This window comes from Chanos chanos, chromosome 11 (assembly GCF_902362185.1).
Source record: "Chanos chanos chromosome 11, fChaCha1.1, whole genome shotgun sequence".
In the NCBI taxonomy this organism is placed as follows: Eukaryota; Metazoa; Chordata; class Actinopteri; order Gonorynchiformes; family Chanidae; genus Chanos; species Chanos chanos.
Genome location: NC_044505.1, coordinates 25,334,148 through 25,352,040, shown reverse-complemented (window position 1 = coordinate 25,352,040; position 17,893 = coordinate 25,334,148). Strand labels below are relative to the sequence as shown.

At 43.2% G+C, this 17,893-nt stretch overlaps 1 protein-coding gene across 11 annotated transcripts in view; it reads right to left on the bottom strand.

Annotated features, from left to right (window-relative positions):
- camk2d2 (calcium/calmodulin-dependent protein kinase (CaM kinase) II delta 2) overlaps positions 1-17,893 on the bottom strand; it is a 58,786-nt gene that overhangs the window by 21,356 nt on the left and 19,537 nt on the right. For all 11 annotated transcript variants that reach the window (XM_030788171.1, XM_030788163.1, XM_030788167.1 and 8 more), the window contains exons 3-8: positions 13,252-13,311; positions 12,996-13,050; positions 11,547-11,612; positions 10,634-10,706; positions 5,398-5,500; positions 1,605-1,688 (exon numbers count right to left, since the gene is read on the bottom strand). In XM_030788171.1, the coding sequence (XP_030644031.1) occupies positions 1,605-1,688; positions 5,398-5,500; positions 10,634-10,706; positions 11,547-11,612; positions 12,996-13,050; positions 13,252-13,311 (441 nt within the window). The remainder of the gene's footprint in view (positions 1-1,604; positions 1,689-5,397; positions 5,501-10,633; positions 10,707-11,546; positions 11,613-12,995; positions 13,051-13,251; positions 13,312-17,893) is intronic.

Genomic DNA, 17,893 nt, shown 5'->3' with positions numbered 1-17,893 from the left:
CAGTTTGTTTAATTTTTTTTTTTTGCTCTCTTTGTTGAACTCTCACTCTCACGTCCCAGCGGATTTTTCTCCTGCATGTCTTGCTCTTCAGCTGACACCTCTAAGAGACTGCTGCTGGCAGAGAGGGCTGCATGTCCCTGTTTCTGAATGACTCCTCTATAAGCACTCATTTTCATGGACGTGTCTATTTTGGGGCTCACTGTCCTTTTCTTCATGTTGGTAAATTCTCCATGGACCCTCATTCAAAATCTGTGGAGCTTCATTTTCCAAGGCCCCATTGGCCAGCTCAGACAAAATGGTGCAATTCAGGTTCAAAAACTTTCTAGCCAAAGACCTCTGTGCAGCTAATGATGTAGTGGGTCTGTAAGTAATGGGCCGTCTCAAACATTTAGGGTATAGGTCCTGGTGGCCCACACTGTTTTGAAATAAAACAAAATCATGCATGAGTGATAGATGAAGAGGTTAATAAAGGTCAGGTCATTGGTCCCCTCCTTCTGCTCTCCTCTGTCTGTTTTCTGTGCTGTTCCTCCCAGCATAGACACTCTCAGATGCTCTGGGGAACAACATTTCAGTCAATGCTTTGAGTCAATGGCCTAACTCCCATTGGATCTTCCTCCCCGTTCCGGTCATATTATTTTAATTAAGATGGTCCTTCACGGCTTAGTTACCATTGTGCATTCTCGCTGTGATTCACATTCACGTGATCATTCATAGCTTCTGTGACTATCGCTACACATACACTGCCATTCATTGTAAGGCAGCTTTTCCAGGCTTCCATAGCTACACACAGACATTCACCATAATTCATCTTAAAATGGTCTAACACTGCTTCCATAGTTACACATACACATACATCTTAATTCATTCTTAAATGGTCTTACATTGTTTTCATAGCTAACACTTTATATGTGCTTCCATCAGTATCTCTCATCTATTTGCAGTCTGTCTTCAACTGCTCACATAGTTACTGCCTAACTCCTACAGTATATGCTCTAAAATATTATTCACACAAGTCTATTGTCTGATCTAACACTCTTTAAAACACAAGTTTGGATATTAAAATGTGTTTATTTTTATTATTAGCCATTACTTTTTCTTGTTTTTCCCTCCAGGTTTAAGTCCTACTTTGGACTTCATGTGAACAGTGATTCAGTGTGCTCACTGGTGGCAGTTTGGAAGGACATCTGAAGAAGAAGCTATCACTCTGAAATACAAGCAGTCATGCGCCCAGCCAGTCAGCTGGGGCAAAGTGTCACGCCACACAGACCAAGTGCCCGAAAAGACATTGTATTAGCAAACAAACATCAAAGAGCACGCTGTCGTGGAAAAAATAAACAAAGTAAGACGTCAGAAATGATTGTACCTCAAAGTGACTGCACTTCATGAATCTATTTGTCCAGTTGCTTTTGACTTACAACTATTAGACTGTCTTGTATATGTTCCCCACTACCCTCTGGGGATGGCAAGAGCACAGGAGTCGTCTTGAAGGCACATGAGAACAGTTCACACCACCTATGTTAAGAATGATAGATGTCTAAAAGTGGCAGGCATATGTATGACCTGCCCGATGGTAGCCTTTAACTGTGTAGTAAAATCCCGCCTACCACAGGCCCACATGTCTACTGGCTTCCCATAGGGATCCTTCCTCAGCACCTCCGGCGACAGGTAACCAGGAGTACCTGCAAAACCTGCAGACAGACAGAGAGAGAGAGAGAGAGAGAGAGAGAGAGAGAGAGAGAGAGAGAGAGAGAATAATTAATAGTAACTATCTTTTTTAACTTGTTGTATTAATCTATTTTAATGTGAATATTCTCTATTTGCACACATATTGTTTCATATGACCATAGCCATGTGATCCATCTGCATAACAACAACGACAAAAACATCAAACATATGTATTATTAGCATACTAACAATTGATGATTAACTGATTTATAATGAAGACCTGTTTGCTCTGAAAAATATATATGTACCTGACACTTAATAAGCTCAATGTTTGACATCTCAACCTTGGTCTTTATTCTGCTATTTGCTTGTCATTTCATTGCTGTAAATTATTTTGACCACCAGGTGTCACTAGTGCACACTGCACTTATCACAAGCCTAAGTAATAAAGCCATTTTTGGCACAGCTGACGAAACTGCCTCAGAACATTGCATTACCAGAGCACTACTCGTGTCTACGTCTGAACACTCTTGCTCTGTGAAAACTGCTGTGATCTATCAGTTGTATGTGTCAAGGGTGCTATGAAGTAATTCTCAGACACCCAAACATTTTAACATGCATGCATGCACAAACACATTCATTTTGAAATTCCTCAGAGAAAAACAACATGTTTATGAGATGTTTTATTTATTATTTGTTATGTACTACTCATTGGCACCATTATTTTTAATGATATCATGTGTTGTATTTGTTGAATGGTCTTTTCTTTCCTTAATGTGTTTATTGATGTCGATCAGTGTTGTGGTCAAGACCACCTAAACCGAGACCAAGTCATGACCAAGACCAAGGCAGGACGAGAGCGAATCAAGACCAGGACCAGACCAGTGCGAGTCCCACACTGCATGACACACGTATGATAGAATGTGGAACATGCAAACCATAGGCACTTCTCAAACTGATCTGAAAGATCCACATTCCCATAAACATGCCCACATACAAACAAACACTAAGAGCTGAAATCAACGTAACCATCTTTATTCAACACTCTCTCTCCATGTTTTACCATCCAGCTAACAAAATACAATTTTCTCTGCAAGATGTTTTCTGACTTCACGTTTTCTGATTTCACAAATTTCTTTCACAAGTTTATTTATGTGTTTATTTTATCATTGCTAAAGTGTTATTGACATATAAGATGAAATTAAATGTCTACATCTGTCACAGTCTGCACCTTGTTTTGGACTTTTGTTTTGACATGTCTTATGCTCCTGTTCCTTGTGTCTCTGTCTCCACCCCTCACCTAATTCTGTTCATCTTATTTATTAACCTTGTTTCACCCTGTTGAGTTTAACCAATCATGTTTCCCCTGATTGGTTCCTCTTGTGTATTTAAGCCCTTGTGTTTAAGCTATCTTTGTCTGTCGTTGTTTGTGTTTGGATACACTCCGTTTGGCTGCACCATTTGTCACTAAACTTGGTTCCTGTTTTGTTTATTATTTTTGGAAGTAAAGTCCTCCTTTTTGTTAATCATTTTCAACTGTGTAGTGCGTTTCGGTCCAGCTCCACTGCAGTCCTGACAACATCCTTTGATTAGTCACTAGGACCACAGCTGACCTTTACAGATGACCCCAAAAAACACTTTTTTCACATGTTACGTGATTTCACTAATTTCTCAGGAGTTTCAAAACTCTGTGTTTATTTCATCAATACCAGGATGTTATTGATATTTCAGATGAAATGACATGTCTACATCCTTTAGTCACTAGGACCACGCCTAGTGACCTTTGAAGTTGACCCAGACTCATTTTAGATCTATATTCCAATTTCACTTTTTTTTTTTGAGAAATTTCACAACCATACTTTTATGGTCATTTAATCAATACTAGTAAGCTATTGAAATGTAAATTGAAATAAAATGTCTAGATGCCTGGTTGGTCACTAGAACTTGGTTGAACCTTTGAACATCAAAGAGCACGCTGTCGTGGAAAAAATAAACAAAGTAAGACGTCAGAAATGATTGTACCTCAAAGTGATTGCACTTTATGAATCTATTTGTCCAGTTGCTTCTGACTTACAACTACTAGACTTGGTTGAACCTTTGAACAGAAAGGTTCCAAAATGTGTTTTCAGAAGTTATTGCTATTATTCAGAAGAGCAATCATGTATAACCCTTTACTACAGCTTAAAGAGTAACTGAAAATAAAATATAAATATTCAAAATTTGTTGACCATGACTGGCCTTATATGTCACCGATATTCTACTTGCAACACAGAAATTACCCTTCAGTATGTGTGAACTTTCAAGGGACTTTTATTTTGAAACACCAGTAGGAGGCAACAACGTATCTTGAATTGTAATTCATTTACATTTAATGTCATGTTTGAAAAATGCAAATGTCTAATTTCAAGCTAACTTCACTGCGGTTATCCCAGCAGTTGTGGTCTTGACAGGTTTTAAAATAAAATCCTGAAGTCCTCTATGTCTGAGACCGAGACAAGACAGAGTAAAAATGCAATCGATTCCGAGACGAGACTGAGACCTTCAAAAAGTGGTCTCGAGAACGGTCTTGAGACCAAGACCGATCTCAAGTACTACGACAGTGGTGTTGATGGTCTCCCTAGGGCAGGGACTACATTGTATTATAAATGCTTGTGTAATATATACATTTAATAGAATGGTCATGCTGTCTTATTACTACATACATCACACATTATAAGATAAGACAACCTAATGTGTTACATGTTGTTTACGCTTACTGAAAAATACACATAGGGTTGCAGACATGCCTAATCCACACCCTACCCATTTAACCACTACCACATAATGTAAGTCTCAGATCATAAGGAATGCCATCGGTTTCAGCTCCAGAGTTTTTGAGTCATGTTATAATTCATACACTTCTTGGTGACATTATACACAAATATACAATAAATGCCAATTGTTATGCTGATGACACACAGCTGTATATATCAGTCAAGCCAGATGAGGTATCTCTCAGTTTTCCAAGACAGAACACCAATATTGAAGAATATTAGAAATTTTCTAATATTAGAATTCGTTGGGTGACTCGTAATTTCCCTCAGTTAAACTATGAAAAGACCGAAATACTGTTACTTGGTCCAAAGGCTATTAAAAGTAGAGTACACCTAACCTCACTGGCTTCTCTGTTGTACCTGTTGCATCTGTCAAAGACTTGGGTGTTACTAGTGATGCTGATCTCTCATTTGATTCTCACATTAGAAACTTATCCATTTTCCAGATTATTTCAATGCTGTTTGCCAGAAAACTTGAGTACATTAGCCCTATATATATGCTCTCTACTCTGGTTCTCTGTTAAATATCATATTGATTACAGGTTATGATTGCTAACTTGGAAGACTTCAGCCCAGTAGAACAAAGTGTGAATGTGCAGCCATGCAATCTGCCATCATGCTGAGACATGACTGCATCAGCACGGACCAGCACATATTTGGAATGTTGACACCCTTTGAAATGCATGCTCTGGAATTACAAAGGGCTCTGTTTGGAATGTTGACATCCTTTGGAATGCATGCTTTGGAATTACAAAGGGCTCTGTTTGGAATGTTGACATCCTTTGGAATGCATGATTTGGAATTACAAAGAGCTCCGATTTGAATCTGCATGCTAACTTAAACTGGTGATTGACTGCACATCCATCCATGAAATGATGAAATAAATGATACAATGGCAGTGACGTGGTGAGTGACTTACCAAACCATGCCTGCTGGTCACCCTGCACTTCAATGGCCAGTCCAAAGTCAGCCAGCTTTACTGCTGCCCCCTTCATCTTACTGGCCAACAGCAAGTTCTCTGGCTGTTAGTGTCAGAATATCAAGTTATCATAGCTTCCAAATAAACAAAGTTCAGTCATAGCTTTCAAATAAACAAAAAAGCACACATTAATTCATGCACCCTCACCATGCATCCGCGCCTTACCCCATTCACGCTACCATGAACACGTAGACACACAAATACACACACACGCACTCACAGGCACACACACACACACACACACACACACACACACAGAGGCCACTGAAAAGGTTCTTATTTCCCTCAGGCACAAGTCCGACACTATAAAGACTATCAGACATGACTGATGAATAAAACATATTCTGACATTTCCAGAGAGGTCTAGCTGCATATCAGTACACACTACTCTCTGCGAAGAAGCAGCTCTCTCCCTATACAGAGACAAGCACACACTGTACTCTCCTGGTCTGGTTTTTAAAGGTAGTGAATAAGTTGTGTACAAAACACATTTAAACATTTGAAAAGTCCATTTTCACTATCATTCTGAATATGCAAGGCTGTGAATAATATATCATGCTTTTACGTAATTTGTCCATAATTATTTCAGTTCTAATTAAGCAGACAATGGCACCACCCTCTGGCACCATGGCAGTAGCAGGTCTGCAGCGAAGAGCATTTGAGTTGCAGTTACTTAACCTAAAACTTCAAAGTTCAGCACAGTCACAAGCTAGTTTAGCTTCTATTACTATGCAAACCTTGGATACTAATTCAAATTTCAAATATCATCATATTTATTTAATGAAAATGGTTAGAAAGTTAATGTGCGCTCAGGTCATGCTGTGTCTGTGTGGGTTGTGTCTGTGTGCTGTGTCAGGTTGTGTCAGGTTGTGTCTGTGTGCTGTGTCAGGTTGTGTCAGGTTGTGTCTGTGTGCTGTGTCAGGTTGTGTCAGGTTATGTCTGTGTGCTGTGTCAGGTTGTGTCAGGTTGTGTCTGTGTGCTGTGTCAGGTTGTGTCAGGTTGTGTCTGTGTGCTGTGTCAGGTTGTGTCAGGTTGTGTCTGTGTGCTGTGTCAGGTTGTGTCAGGTTATGTCTGTGTGCTGTGTCAGGTTGTGTTAGGTTGTGTCTGTGTGCTGTGTCAGGTCGTGTCAGGTTGTGTCTGTGTGCTGTGTCAGGTTGTGTCAGGTTATGTCTGTGTGCTGTGTCAGGTTGTGTCAGGTTGTGTCTGTGTGCTGTGTCAGGTTGTGTCAGGTTGTGTCTGTGTGCTGTGTCAGGTTGTGTCAGGTTGTATCTGTGTACTGTGTCAGGTCGTGTCTGTTTGCTGTGTCAGGTTGTGTCTGTGTGCTGTGTCAGGTTGTGTCTGTGCACTGTGTCAGGTCGTGTCTGTTTGCTGTGTCAGGTTGTGTCTGTGTACTGTGTCAGGTCGTGTCTGTTTGCTGTGTCAGGTTGTGTCTGTGTGCTGTGTCAGGTCGTGCCAGGTTGTGTCAGGTTGTGTCTGTGTGCTGTGTCAGGTTGTGTCTGTGTGCTGTGTCAGGTCGTGTCCGGTTGTGTCTGTATGTTGTGTTAGGTTGTGTCTGTGTGCTGTGTCAGGTTGTGTCAGGTTGTGTCTGTGTGCTGTGTCAGGTTGTGTCAGGTTGTGTCTGTGTGCTGTGTCAGGTTGTGTCTGTGTGCTGTGTCAGGTTGTGTCAGGTTGTGTCTGTGTGCTGTGTCAGGTTGTGTCAGGTTGTGTCTGTGTGCTGTGTCAGGTCATGTCGGGTTGTGTCTGTATGTTCTGTTAGGTTGTGTCAGGTCGTGTCAGGTTGTGTCTGTGTGCTGTGTCAGGTTGTGTCTGTGTGCTGTGTCAGGTTGTGTCAGGTTGTGTCTGTGTGCTGTGTCAGGTCGTGTCAGGTTGTGTCTGTGTGCTGTGTCAGGTCGTGTCTGTGTGCTGGGTCAGGTTGTGTCAGGTTGTGTCTGTGTCTGTGTGGGTTGTGTCTGTGTGCTGTGTCAGGCTGGGTCAGGTTGTGTCAGGTCGTGTCTGTGTCTGTGTGGGTTGTGTCTGTGTGCTGTGTCAAGCTGTGTCAGGTTGTGTCAGGCTGTGTCAGGTCGTGTCCGGTTGTGTCTTTGTGCTGTGTCAGGTTGTGTCTGTGTGCTGTGTCAGGTCGTGTCAGGTTGTGTCTGTGTGCTGTGTCAGGTTGTGTCCGGTTGTGTCTGTGTGCTGTGTCAGGTTGTGTCTGTGTGCTGTGTCAGGTCGTGTCAGGTTGTGTCTGTGTGCTGTGTCAGGTCGTGTCAGGTTGTGTCTGTGTGCTGTGTCAGATTGTGTCAGGTTGTGTCTGTGTCTGTGTGGGTTGTGTCTGTGTGCTGTGTCAGGCTGGGTCAGGTTGTGTCAGGTCGTGTCTGTGTCTGTGTGGGTTGTGTCTGTGTGCTGTGTCAAGCTGTGTCAGGTTGTGTCAGGCTGTGTCAGGTCGTGTCCAGTTGTGTCTGTGTGCTGTGTCAGGTTGTGTCTGTGTGCTGTGTCAGGTCGTGTCCGGTTGTGTCTGTGTGCTGTGTCAGGTTGTGTCTGTGTGCTGTGTCAGGTCGTGTCAGGTTGTGTCTGTGTGCTGTGTCAGGTCGTGTCAGGTTGTGTCTGTGTGCTGTGTCAGGTTGTGTCAGGTTGTGTCTGTGTGCTGTGTCAGGTCGTGTCGGGTTGTGTCTGTATGTTGTGTTAGGTTGTGTCAGGTCATGTCAGATTGTGTCTGTGTGCTGTGTCAGGTCGTGTCAGGTTGTGTCTGTGTGCTGTGTCAGGTTGTGTCAGGTTGTGTCTGTGTGCTGTGTCAGGACATGTCCGGTTGTGTCTGTGTGTTGTGTCAGGTTGTGTCTGTGTGCTGTGTCAGGTCGTGTCCGGTTGTGTCTGTGTGCTGTGTCAGGTCATGTCCGGTTGTGTCTGTATGTTGTGTTAGGTTGTGTCTGTGTGCTGTGTCAGGTTGTGTCAGGTTGTGTCTGTGTGCTGTGTCAGGTTGTGTCAGGTTGTGTCTGTGTGCTGTGTCAGGTTGTGTCAGGTTGTGTCTGTGTGCTGTGTCAGGTTGTGTCTGTGTGCTGTGTCAGGTTGTGTCTGTGTGCTGTGTCAGGTTGTGTCAGGTTGTGTCTGTGTGCTGTGTCAGGTCGTGTCAGGTTGTGTCTGTGTGCTGTGTCAGGTCGTGTCTGTGTGCTGGGTCAGGTTGTGTCAGGTTGTGTCTGTGTCTGTGTGGGTTGTGTCTGTGTGCTGTGTCAGGCTGGGTCAGGTTGTGTCAGGTCGTGTCTGTGTCTGTGTGGGTTGTGTCTGTGTGCTGTGTCAAGCTGTGTCAGGTTGTGTCAGGCTGTGTCAGGTCGTGTCCGGTTGTGTCTTTGTGCTGTGTCAGGTTGTGTCTGTGTGCTGTGTCAGGTCGTGTCCGGTTGTGTCTGTGTGCTGTGTCAGGTTGTGTCCGGTTGTGTCTGTGTGCTGTGTCAGGTTGTGTCTGTGTGCTGTGTCAGGTCGTGTCAGGTTGTGTCTGTGTGCTGTGTCAGGTCATGTCAGGTTGTGTCTGTGTGCTGTGTCAGGTTGTGTCAGGTTGTGTCTGTGTCTGTGTGGGTTGTGTCTGTGTGCTGTGTCAGGCTGGGTCAGGTTGTGTCAGGTCGTGTCTGTGTCTGTGTGGGTTGTGTCTGTGTGCTGTGTCAAGCTGTGTCAGGTTGTGTCAGGCTGTGTCAGGTCGTGTCCGGTTGTGTCTGTGTGCTGTGTCAGGTTGTGTCTGTGTGCTGTGTCAGGTCGTGTCAGGTTGTGTCTGTGTGCTGTGTCAGGTTGTGTCTGTGTGCTGTGTCAGGTCGTGTCAGGTTGTGTCTGTGTGCTGTGTCAGGTTGTGTCAGGTTGTGTCTGTGTCTGTGTGGGTTGTGTCTGTGTGCTGTGTCAGGTCGTGTCGGGTTGTGTCTGTATGTTGTGTTAGGTTGTGTCAGGTCATGTCAGGTTGTGTCTGTGTGCTGTGTCAGGTCGTGTCAGGTTGTGTCTGTGTGCTGTGTCAGGTCATGTCCGGTTGTGTCTGTATGCTGTGTCAGGTTATGTCTGTGTGCTGTGTCAGGTCGTGTCGGGTTATGTCTGTGTGCTGTGTCAGGTTGTGTCAGGTTGTGTCTGTGTGCTGTGTCAGGTCATGTCCGGTTGTGTCTGTGTGTTGTGTCAGGTTGTGTCTGTGTGCTGTGTCAGGTTGTGTCAGGTTGTGTCTGTGTGCTGTGTCAGGTTGTGTCGGGTTGTGTCTGTGTGCTGTGTCAGGTTGTGTCTGTGTGCTGTGTCAGGTTGTGTCAGGTTGTGTCTGTGTGCTGTGTCAGGTTGTGTCTGTGTGCTGTGTCAGGTTGTGTCAGGTTGTGTCTGTGTGCTGTGTCAGGTCGTGTCAGGTTGTGTCTGTGTGCTGTGTCAGGTCGTGTCTGTGTGCTGGGTCAGGTTGTGTCAGGTTGTGTCTGTGTGCTGTGTCAGGTTGTGTCCGGTTGTGTCTGTGTGCTGTGTCAGGTCGTGTCAGGTTGTGTCTGTGTGCTGTGTCAGGTCGTGTCTGTGTGCTGGGTCAGGTTGTGTCAGGTTGTGTCTGTGTCTGTGTGGGTTGTGTCTGTGTGCTGTGTCAGGCTGGGTCAGGTTGTGTCAGGTCGTGTCTGTGTCTGTGTGGGTTGTGTCTGTGTGCTGTGTCAAGCTGTGTCAGGTTGTGTCAGGCTGTGTCAGGTCGTGTCCGGTTGTGTCTTTGTGCTGTGTCAGGTTGTGTCTGTGTGCTGTGTCAGGTTGTGTCTGTGTGCTGTGTCAGGTCGTGTCAGGTTGTGTCTGTGTGCTGTGTCAGGTCGTGTCAGGTTGTGTCTGTGTGCTGTGTCAGGTTGTGTCAGGTTGTGTCTGTGTCTGTGTGGGTTGTGTCTGTGTGCTGTGTCAGGCTGGGTCAGGTTGTGTCAGGTCGTGTCTGTGTCTGTGTGGGTTGTGTCTGTGTGCTGTGTCAAGCTGTGTCAGGTTGTGTCAGGTTGTGTCAGGTCGTGTCCGGTTGTGTCTGTGTGCTGTGTCAGGTTATGTCTGTGTGCTGTGTCAGGTTGTGTCAGGTTGTGTCTGTGTGCTGTGTCAGGTTGTGTCAGGTTGTGTCTGTGTGCTGTGTCAGGTCGTGTCAGGTTGTGTCTGTGTGCTGTGTCAGGTTGTGTCGGGTTGTGTCTGTGTGCTGTGTCAGGTTGTGTCGGGTTGTGTCTGTATGCTGTGTCAGGTTGTGTCTGCGAACCTTCAGGTCTCTGTGAACAATACCATTAACATGGCAGTGGTGAACACTCTCCAAAATCTGTTGAATGCAGTGACTGTGAGAAGGAAAGAACAGAGTTACTCCTTCTGTTGCCTTTGGGATGGTGAAAAAGAAAATACAGCAAACCTGTGATCAAAAAGACACTGGATAATCACTAGTCACAGATATAAATAATTTGAGATATGCAGTAAGCCGAGGAAGATGCATTCCACTTCAGTAAAAATAAATACAAATAAATACACACCACATTAACTCTTCAGCACTCTCGTTTCTTTGGCTCTGCTTTCACTGGTGAGTGTGGGTGCATGTATGCATTTGTGTGTGTGGGTGTGTGTGTGTGTGGGGGTGGGTGCATGTATGCATTTGTGTGTGTGAGTGTGTTTGTGTGTGGGTAGGTGCATGCATGCATTTGTGTGTGTGTGTGTGTGTGTGTGTGTGTGTGTGTGTGTGTGTGTGTGCGTGCGTGCATGCATTTGTGTGTGTGTGTGTGTGTGTGCATGTATGCATTTGTATGTGTGTGTGTATGTATGTGTGTGTGCATATGTGTGCATGTGTGTGAGTGCATTTGCATGTGTGTGTGTGTGTGTGTGTGTGTGTGTGTGTCTACATATCTGATTGTGTATGTGTGAGTGTGTGTATCCGTATGTGACTGCCTGCATGTATGTGTGTGTGTGTGTGTGTGTGTGTGTGTGTGTGTGCACGTGCGCGCGTGTGTGTGTTTGTGTGTGTGTTCATGCGCGCATGTGCGAACAGATGTGTGCATGTGTGAGTGTGTGCATGTGCGTGAGTGTGCGAGTGTGTGTGCATGTGTGTGTGTATGTGTTTCTGCATGTGTGTGCAGGCATGTGTGTGTGTGTGTGTGTGTGTGTGTGTGTGTGTGGTTGGAGGTACATACCTGGCATCAGCCTCACTGTAGTACTCCCTGGCTACAATGTCCTCAAACAACTCTCCCCCTGTAACCCTGGGATACAGAAACGACGTGAACTGCAGCATGTAACAGCCCCATGTAACACACAACTGATCTACAAGACCTCGACAACTGCAACTAAAAAACCCTTACATCTGTAACTGAAATAATGTAACTGAAATAATGTAACTGAAATAATGTAACCTTCTAAAACGACAGTAAAGGACTTATTGTTGTATTTCTCTTTCCTGTTCTATTTTTCTGTCTTTCTTTCTTTCTTACAACTCTCCAGTCATGAGTGGCATACCCTATAGACTGTTCCCTCAGGGCTACAGACTGTCCCCTCAGTGCATAACATAGACTGTCCTCTCAGGACTACAGACTGTCCCCTCGGGGTGTAACATAGACTGTCCTCTCAGGACTACAGACTGTCCCCTCGGGGCATAACATAGACTGTCCTCTCAGGGCTATAGACTGTCCCCTAAAGCATACTATAGACTGTCCCCTCGGGGCATAACATAGACTGTCCTCTCAGGGCCATAGACTGTCTCCTGAAGCGTACTATAGACTGTCCCCTCGGGGCATAACATAGACTGTCCTCTCAGGGCCATAGACTGTCTCCTGAAGCGTATTATAGACTGTCCCCTCGGGGCATAACATAGACTGTCCTCTCAGGGCTATAGACTGTCCCCTAAAGCATACTATAGACTGTCCCCTCGGGGCATAACATAGACTGTCCTCTCAGGGCTATAGACTGTCCCCTCGGGGTGTAACATAGACTGTCCTCTCAGGACTACAGACTGTCCCCTCGGGGCATAACATAGACTGTCCTCTCAGGGCCATAGACTGTCCCCTAAAGCATACTATAGACTGTCCCCTCGGGGCATAACATAGACTGTCCTCTCAGGGCCATAGACTGTCCCCTAAAGCATACTATAGACTGTCCCCTCGGGGCATAACATAGACTGTCCTCTCAGGGCTATAGACTGTCCCCTAAAGCATACTATAGACTGTCCCCTCGGGGCATAACATAGACTGTCCTCTCAGGGCTATAGACTGTCCCCTCGGGGTGTAACATAGACTGTCCTCTCAGGACTACAGACTGTCCCCTCGGGGCATAACATAGACTGTCCTCTCAGGGCCATAGACTGTCCCCTAAAGCATACTATAGACTGTAACCTAAGAACGTACCCTGGGCTGACCTGCCAGAGCACATGCGATGGTTTGGCTTAAATAGGTCAGTTTCCCTGAGGGTCTAAAAAAACTGAAGACAAAAATGAGCGTAAGAGACAGAGTGAGGGGTGGAGTGAAATAAAATGAAAAAATGAAGGAGGGAGAGGGAGAGTGATGGACAGAGAGAAAATCTAAACCTGTTGGAGATCAGAACAGAAGAAAAGTCAGAGAGAGAACACATGATAAACAGGCAAGTATACTCACAAATCAAAAACCAGATAGTGGAAGCCTTCCTCCGATATACTGTCATGAAGTCGCACTGGGGAAAAAAGGGGGAAAGAGCTTTCACTTTCATTTCTGTCTGACAAACAGGTCGGTGCAAATGTACAGAAAAGCACACAGTAAAATTTCTTTCAGTTTCATCCAAAATCAATTTCAGGCATGTCCGAAGGAGGATAAGGAGGTCTTTCAGTTTGTCAACTCTGCATGAATTTAAATTATAATTATAGAGAAAATTCACCAATGTTGGGATGCTTCAGGAGACGACAAATTCTAGCCTCTCTTTCCAGCTTCTGATGATCTGGACAATCAGATGAACATAGAGAGAGAGAGACAGAGAGAGATTGTCAGTTTAATGTATTCTGATGATCTAGACAATCAGATGAACATAAAGAGAGAGAGACAGAGAGAGATTTTCAGTTTAATGTATTCTGATGATCTGGACAATCAGATGAACATAAAGAGAGAGAGACATAGAGAGAGATTTTCAGTTTAATGTAATTTTTTTAATACAGATCCGATAAAAACATATTTCACACAAAAGTATGAGAGGCTGGGGGAAGCCAGAGGAGGATGCTGTCTGCAGGTTCCTATGACTTGGTGAAACTACATTTGCAAATTGCTATGGCTTGATGAACAAATTTGTTTGTAATCAGGCAACTGCATTGTACTAAGTCTCATTAACACAATAATAATAATAATAATAATAATAATAATAATAATAATAATAATAATAATAATAATAATAATAATAACAATAATAATAACGTTTATTTAGAGCCCAATATCACTATTTATAGTCTCAAGGGGCTTTACATGTCCACAACAAAGTAAAATCAAAATCATAGTATCAAAATTATATTATTATATTAACATAATCATTACTTAAAAACACACGCACACACACACACACATACAAACACTCTGGCATGTGACACCAGGCCTTCACCGTGCCCTGTTTATTGATTTTAATAGTGACTTTAATAGTATACGCTATATAACGTGCCTTTGCTATTCTTTACTGCACTTTCCTTTCCTATCAGTCACTTTTCTATCTCATTCTCTTTATTATATCTTTCATAAATATTGCTCTTTCCATCTCAAATTGCTGGAACATCAGTGGTTACTTGTCATTGATTGGGTAGGACACTGTGGAATATAGGAGGCCTTGACTCCCGCTAAAGTGAGGGAAGATTGAGCCAGCCGTGTCGTCGACATTCCCTGCAGTCAACGAGGCGTGTGCTCTCCGTTCCCTTAAATTAGCGCGGTGGTTTTGTACGTTTGGCATTACCTGCTTTATAACGAAAGGGATTATCTTACTGAAATAGCGTTTGTTGGACCTCCATGTGGATTATTACCTCCAACTCTCCAGACTTCCTGCTGGTCTTTCCCATTGTGACTCTCCCTCCTGCCTTATAACCTTCTGTCTGATACTCTCCCTCCTTGTGATAGTCGGCTTATGTGGTTGGCAACTATTTCGTACATTGCTGTTGCTATCGGTTAGGGCAGACACACAGACAAACACACTCACACACACATTCATTCACGGGGGCAATTTAATGTCTCCAGTTCACCTAACCTGCATGCCTTTTGACTGTGGGAAGAAACCGGAGCTCCGTGGAGACCAGGCAGACATGGGGAGAACATGCAAACTCCACACAGTCTTCCCTGTTTTCTCTATTTTTACTCTCCATTCTCTATCTTTTCTTCTTTTTCTCTCTCTCTTTCCCTGTGACACTCCTGGAGGCAGGGTTCGTTAGGTCATGAAAAACCTGGAAAAGTCACGAAATTTGAAAATAGCAATTTCCAGGCCTGGAAAAGTTTTGGAAAAATAAATAAACAAATAAGTCATGGAAATTTGCCTCACAGATACCTGTTTAATAGAATATATGTGGTTCAGTAGGGCTGTATCGAATGCAACTGTTGTTTCGGGATGCTCTACTTTCTACTCAATAATATGAATAAAGACATGGTGAATATGAGAAACTGCAAGACACACTTTTCTAAGTTTGACACTCTTTAATAGACATTATTTACATCTTTTGATCCAGTTTTTGTGTCTGTCTTTTTGGTGTCGACGGTTGGCTAAGGATGCACCTTTACTCACAAATAACACAGTGATTATCTGCGCAGTAGGCTAAACTAAACTTAGGTGTAACTAATGATATTGTAGACCTTAATATACTGAGATAGCCATTTTATGAATTCAGAAATAAACTTACACTTTTCAGATGGTTTCCCAGATTTGTTATTGAGTGATTTGTATGGAGTGCATCAGTTGTATTGAATGCATCAGTTTTATCTTGCATACCTGGCACTCTGCTTTTGTTTTTATCATCAGTGAGCTTAAAATGCTTTCAAACCAGGGGATTTTTGGACCTTTTCTTTGGTCCAGGACTGAGAATCACGAACGAACGTTATTCCTAGTTTATGCACGAATTTATGACGCCTTGATGGAGAGCAACACAAGGTTTTCGTTACTGAAATTCAAAAAGTGCAAATGTGTTTACAGGCAAAATTGTTTATTAAATGATAATAAAAGTACGCCACTTTGACATCTAAATTTCTTGTATTACAGCAGCAATAACCTTAAAACTGCAATCGAGCACCCATCCCAATCATAGAATGCTTAATTTCACAATCATATGCCAATTCAATGAACGAAGCTTCGAATTTTTAAGTACAACCCTATGGTACAGTTAAGATCGACAGAGAAAAACCTACAACGGTTAAACAATACTTTAATATTCAGGCAGATCAGTCACGTCACTTTGTTCTCGGCGTGAGGTAAAACGTCAGACACAATGCCAGGAAAATGGCGATTCAATCATGTCTGGCTTCAAACCGCTCAGCCTAGCTAAAATATGCTGTGGTTAATTTTTATAACTAAACAGTCGCTCCTGCACAGTCGGCTGTTTTTTCCGCTATAACACACACATACACACACATGCTCTCCCCCACACACACGCACACACACACACACACACACATGCTCTCCCCCACACACACGCACACACACACACATATGCTTGCAGTGTTCGTTCCAATTCTTCAGCCATTTTGTGCTACAGTTCTAAAAGCAATTGGTAACATTTTTTGAAAGCTGCCATACTGTCATCATGTCATCCTCTGTCCTTTCCAGTCAGCCTCCTATTACTAGTTTACCTCAGACAGACTTGCCCCCCATTCTGATCTCAGATCAGTCCCTCGTATTACACAAAAGGACCCTGATAAAGTCACATCCTATAGCACCCAGATGGTGGTTCAATCGGTCTTCCCTTGGCAGCTAAGGCTTCCTCACAAAAATCAGACGGAGGCTGGCAGAGTTCCTAGAATTTCACAAAAATCAACGTGAAAAGCCATAAACACGCTTCAGCGTTGTACTTCTCACAAAAGTGGATAAAATCTTTTACATCTGTCCATACACAAGACAGAACTGTTGATACAGAAAGAAGCAAATTTATGATTCTCATTGTGATAGGCCAAGTAATTGTGTAGCACTCTAGCTAAATCCTACTGGGTGCAAAGTTGAAATTACTGCTTTTTGTTCCAAAGAAAGAAATTCGAGTTTAACAAGTGCCTTCCGCAGTGATCTATATTCATCACAATAATCTATACTGCCGCACAAAAGAACTCCCCCTGAGGGATGAGTACAGTCTCTTATCTCATTATCTTATCTTGTTTTATGTTACGTTGGCTTATATTGTCTCAGCATGCATATAGAGTCACATCACCCGACTGAGCTGAAGGGTTTCATAACCTGTACTGTGTGGTTCATTGTATTGTGTGCTGTTTGGTTGTTTGTACTATATGCTGTTTGTGTGATGTTTACATTGTATACTGTTTGTAATGTATATTTTTTGTGTTGTGTATTGCGTGTTTGCTTATTTATGTGTTTAGTATACAAATGTGTTCAGCATTTTGTTAAGCCTTTACATAAATGAGATCCTTGCCCACAGAACCACACAAGGGCACAGTGGCCAGGAGAAACCGTACATGCACACGTGGCAATGAGCTCAGTGTTTGGACATCTGACTCAGCCATGGCTATTTTTCAAAATATGCATCAGTTTTGTTGTTCAAAAACATACTTAATGGTTACCAGTTAAAAAAAAACAAACAAACAAACAAACAAAAAAACTCCCAGATGCTCTGTTCCCAGATGTTCTGTCACAAACACAGATAAAAATCAGGCATGCATCTAACAAACTTTACTGTTTGGTTATATTGTATTAAATTATTCTTATATTCTCTCATTCATTTTATTTTATCTAAAGTTATCAGTTTTATTGATCCCTGTATAGAAATTTGACCCCTACAGCTTACCATGTGGTACCCACAGAAATACTCCAGATCTGGGCCAGGGCTTTAGTCAGGGGGCGCCTCTGATGCCTGGAGCCAACCCATGCAAACACAGGATGCAAACTCCACGCAGAGACGTGGAGGTGGAAATATGCTTTGAAACAGCAGATCGGTAATGACATTGCTGTTATTTATTTTACATTTTTTTTGTATAGAAACAAAGTAAACCCAAAAGTAAATGTTGATTATGCTTGTTTAGTTTTCATACTGCATACATTTCAAAACTGTAATTGTTTACGACTTGTGCACTTGAGTACAAAATTATGCATTCTCTACAGCAGCTTTAAGAGAGCATTACAGAAAGTATGTGAGTATACAATGTGCAGGTACTCATTTTGGAAAAATGATTACTGCATTACTAACCACCACTGGGATTCCAGATACAGATGGTGATGTCATAGCGTGCTTAGCCCATTTTTAAGCTTTAAACATGTGATATTTATGGATCAGGTCATTTTAGTGTAAAGGGTTACAAGCAATGTATGACTATACCAGCACTGGGATTAAATGAACTAAACTGAA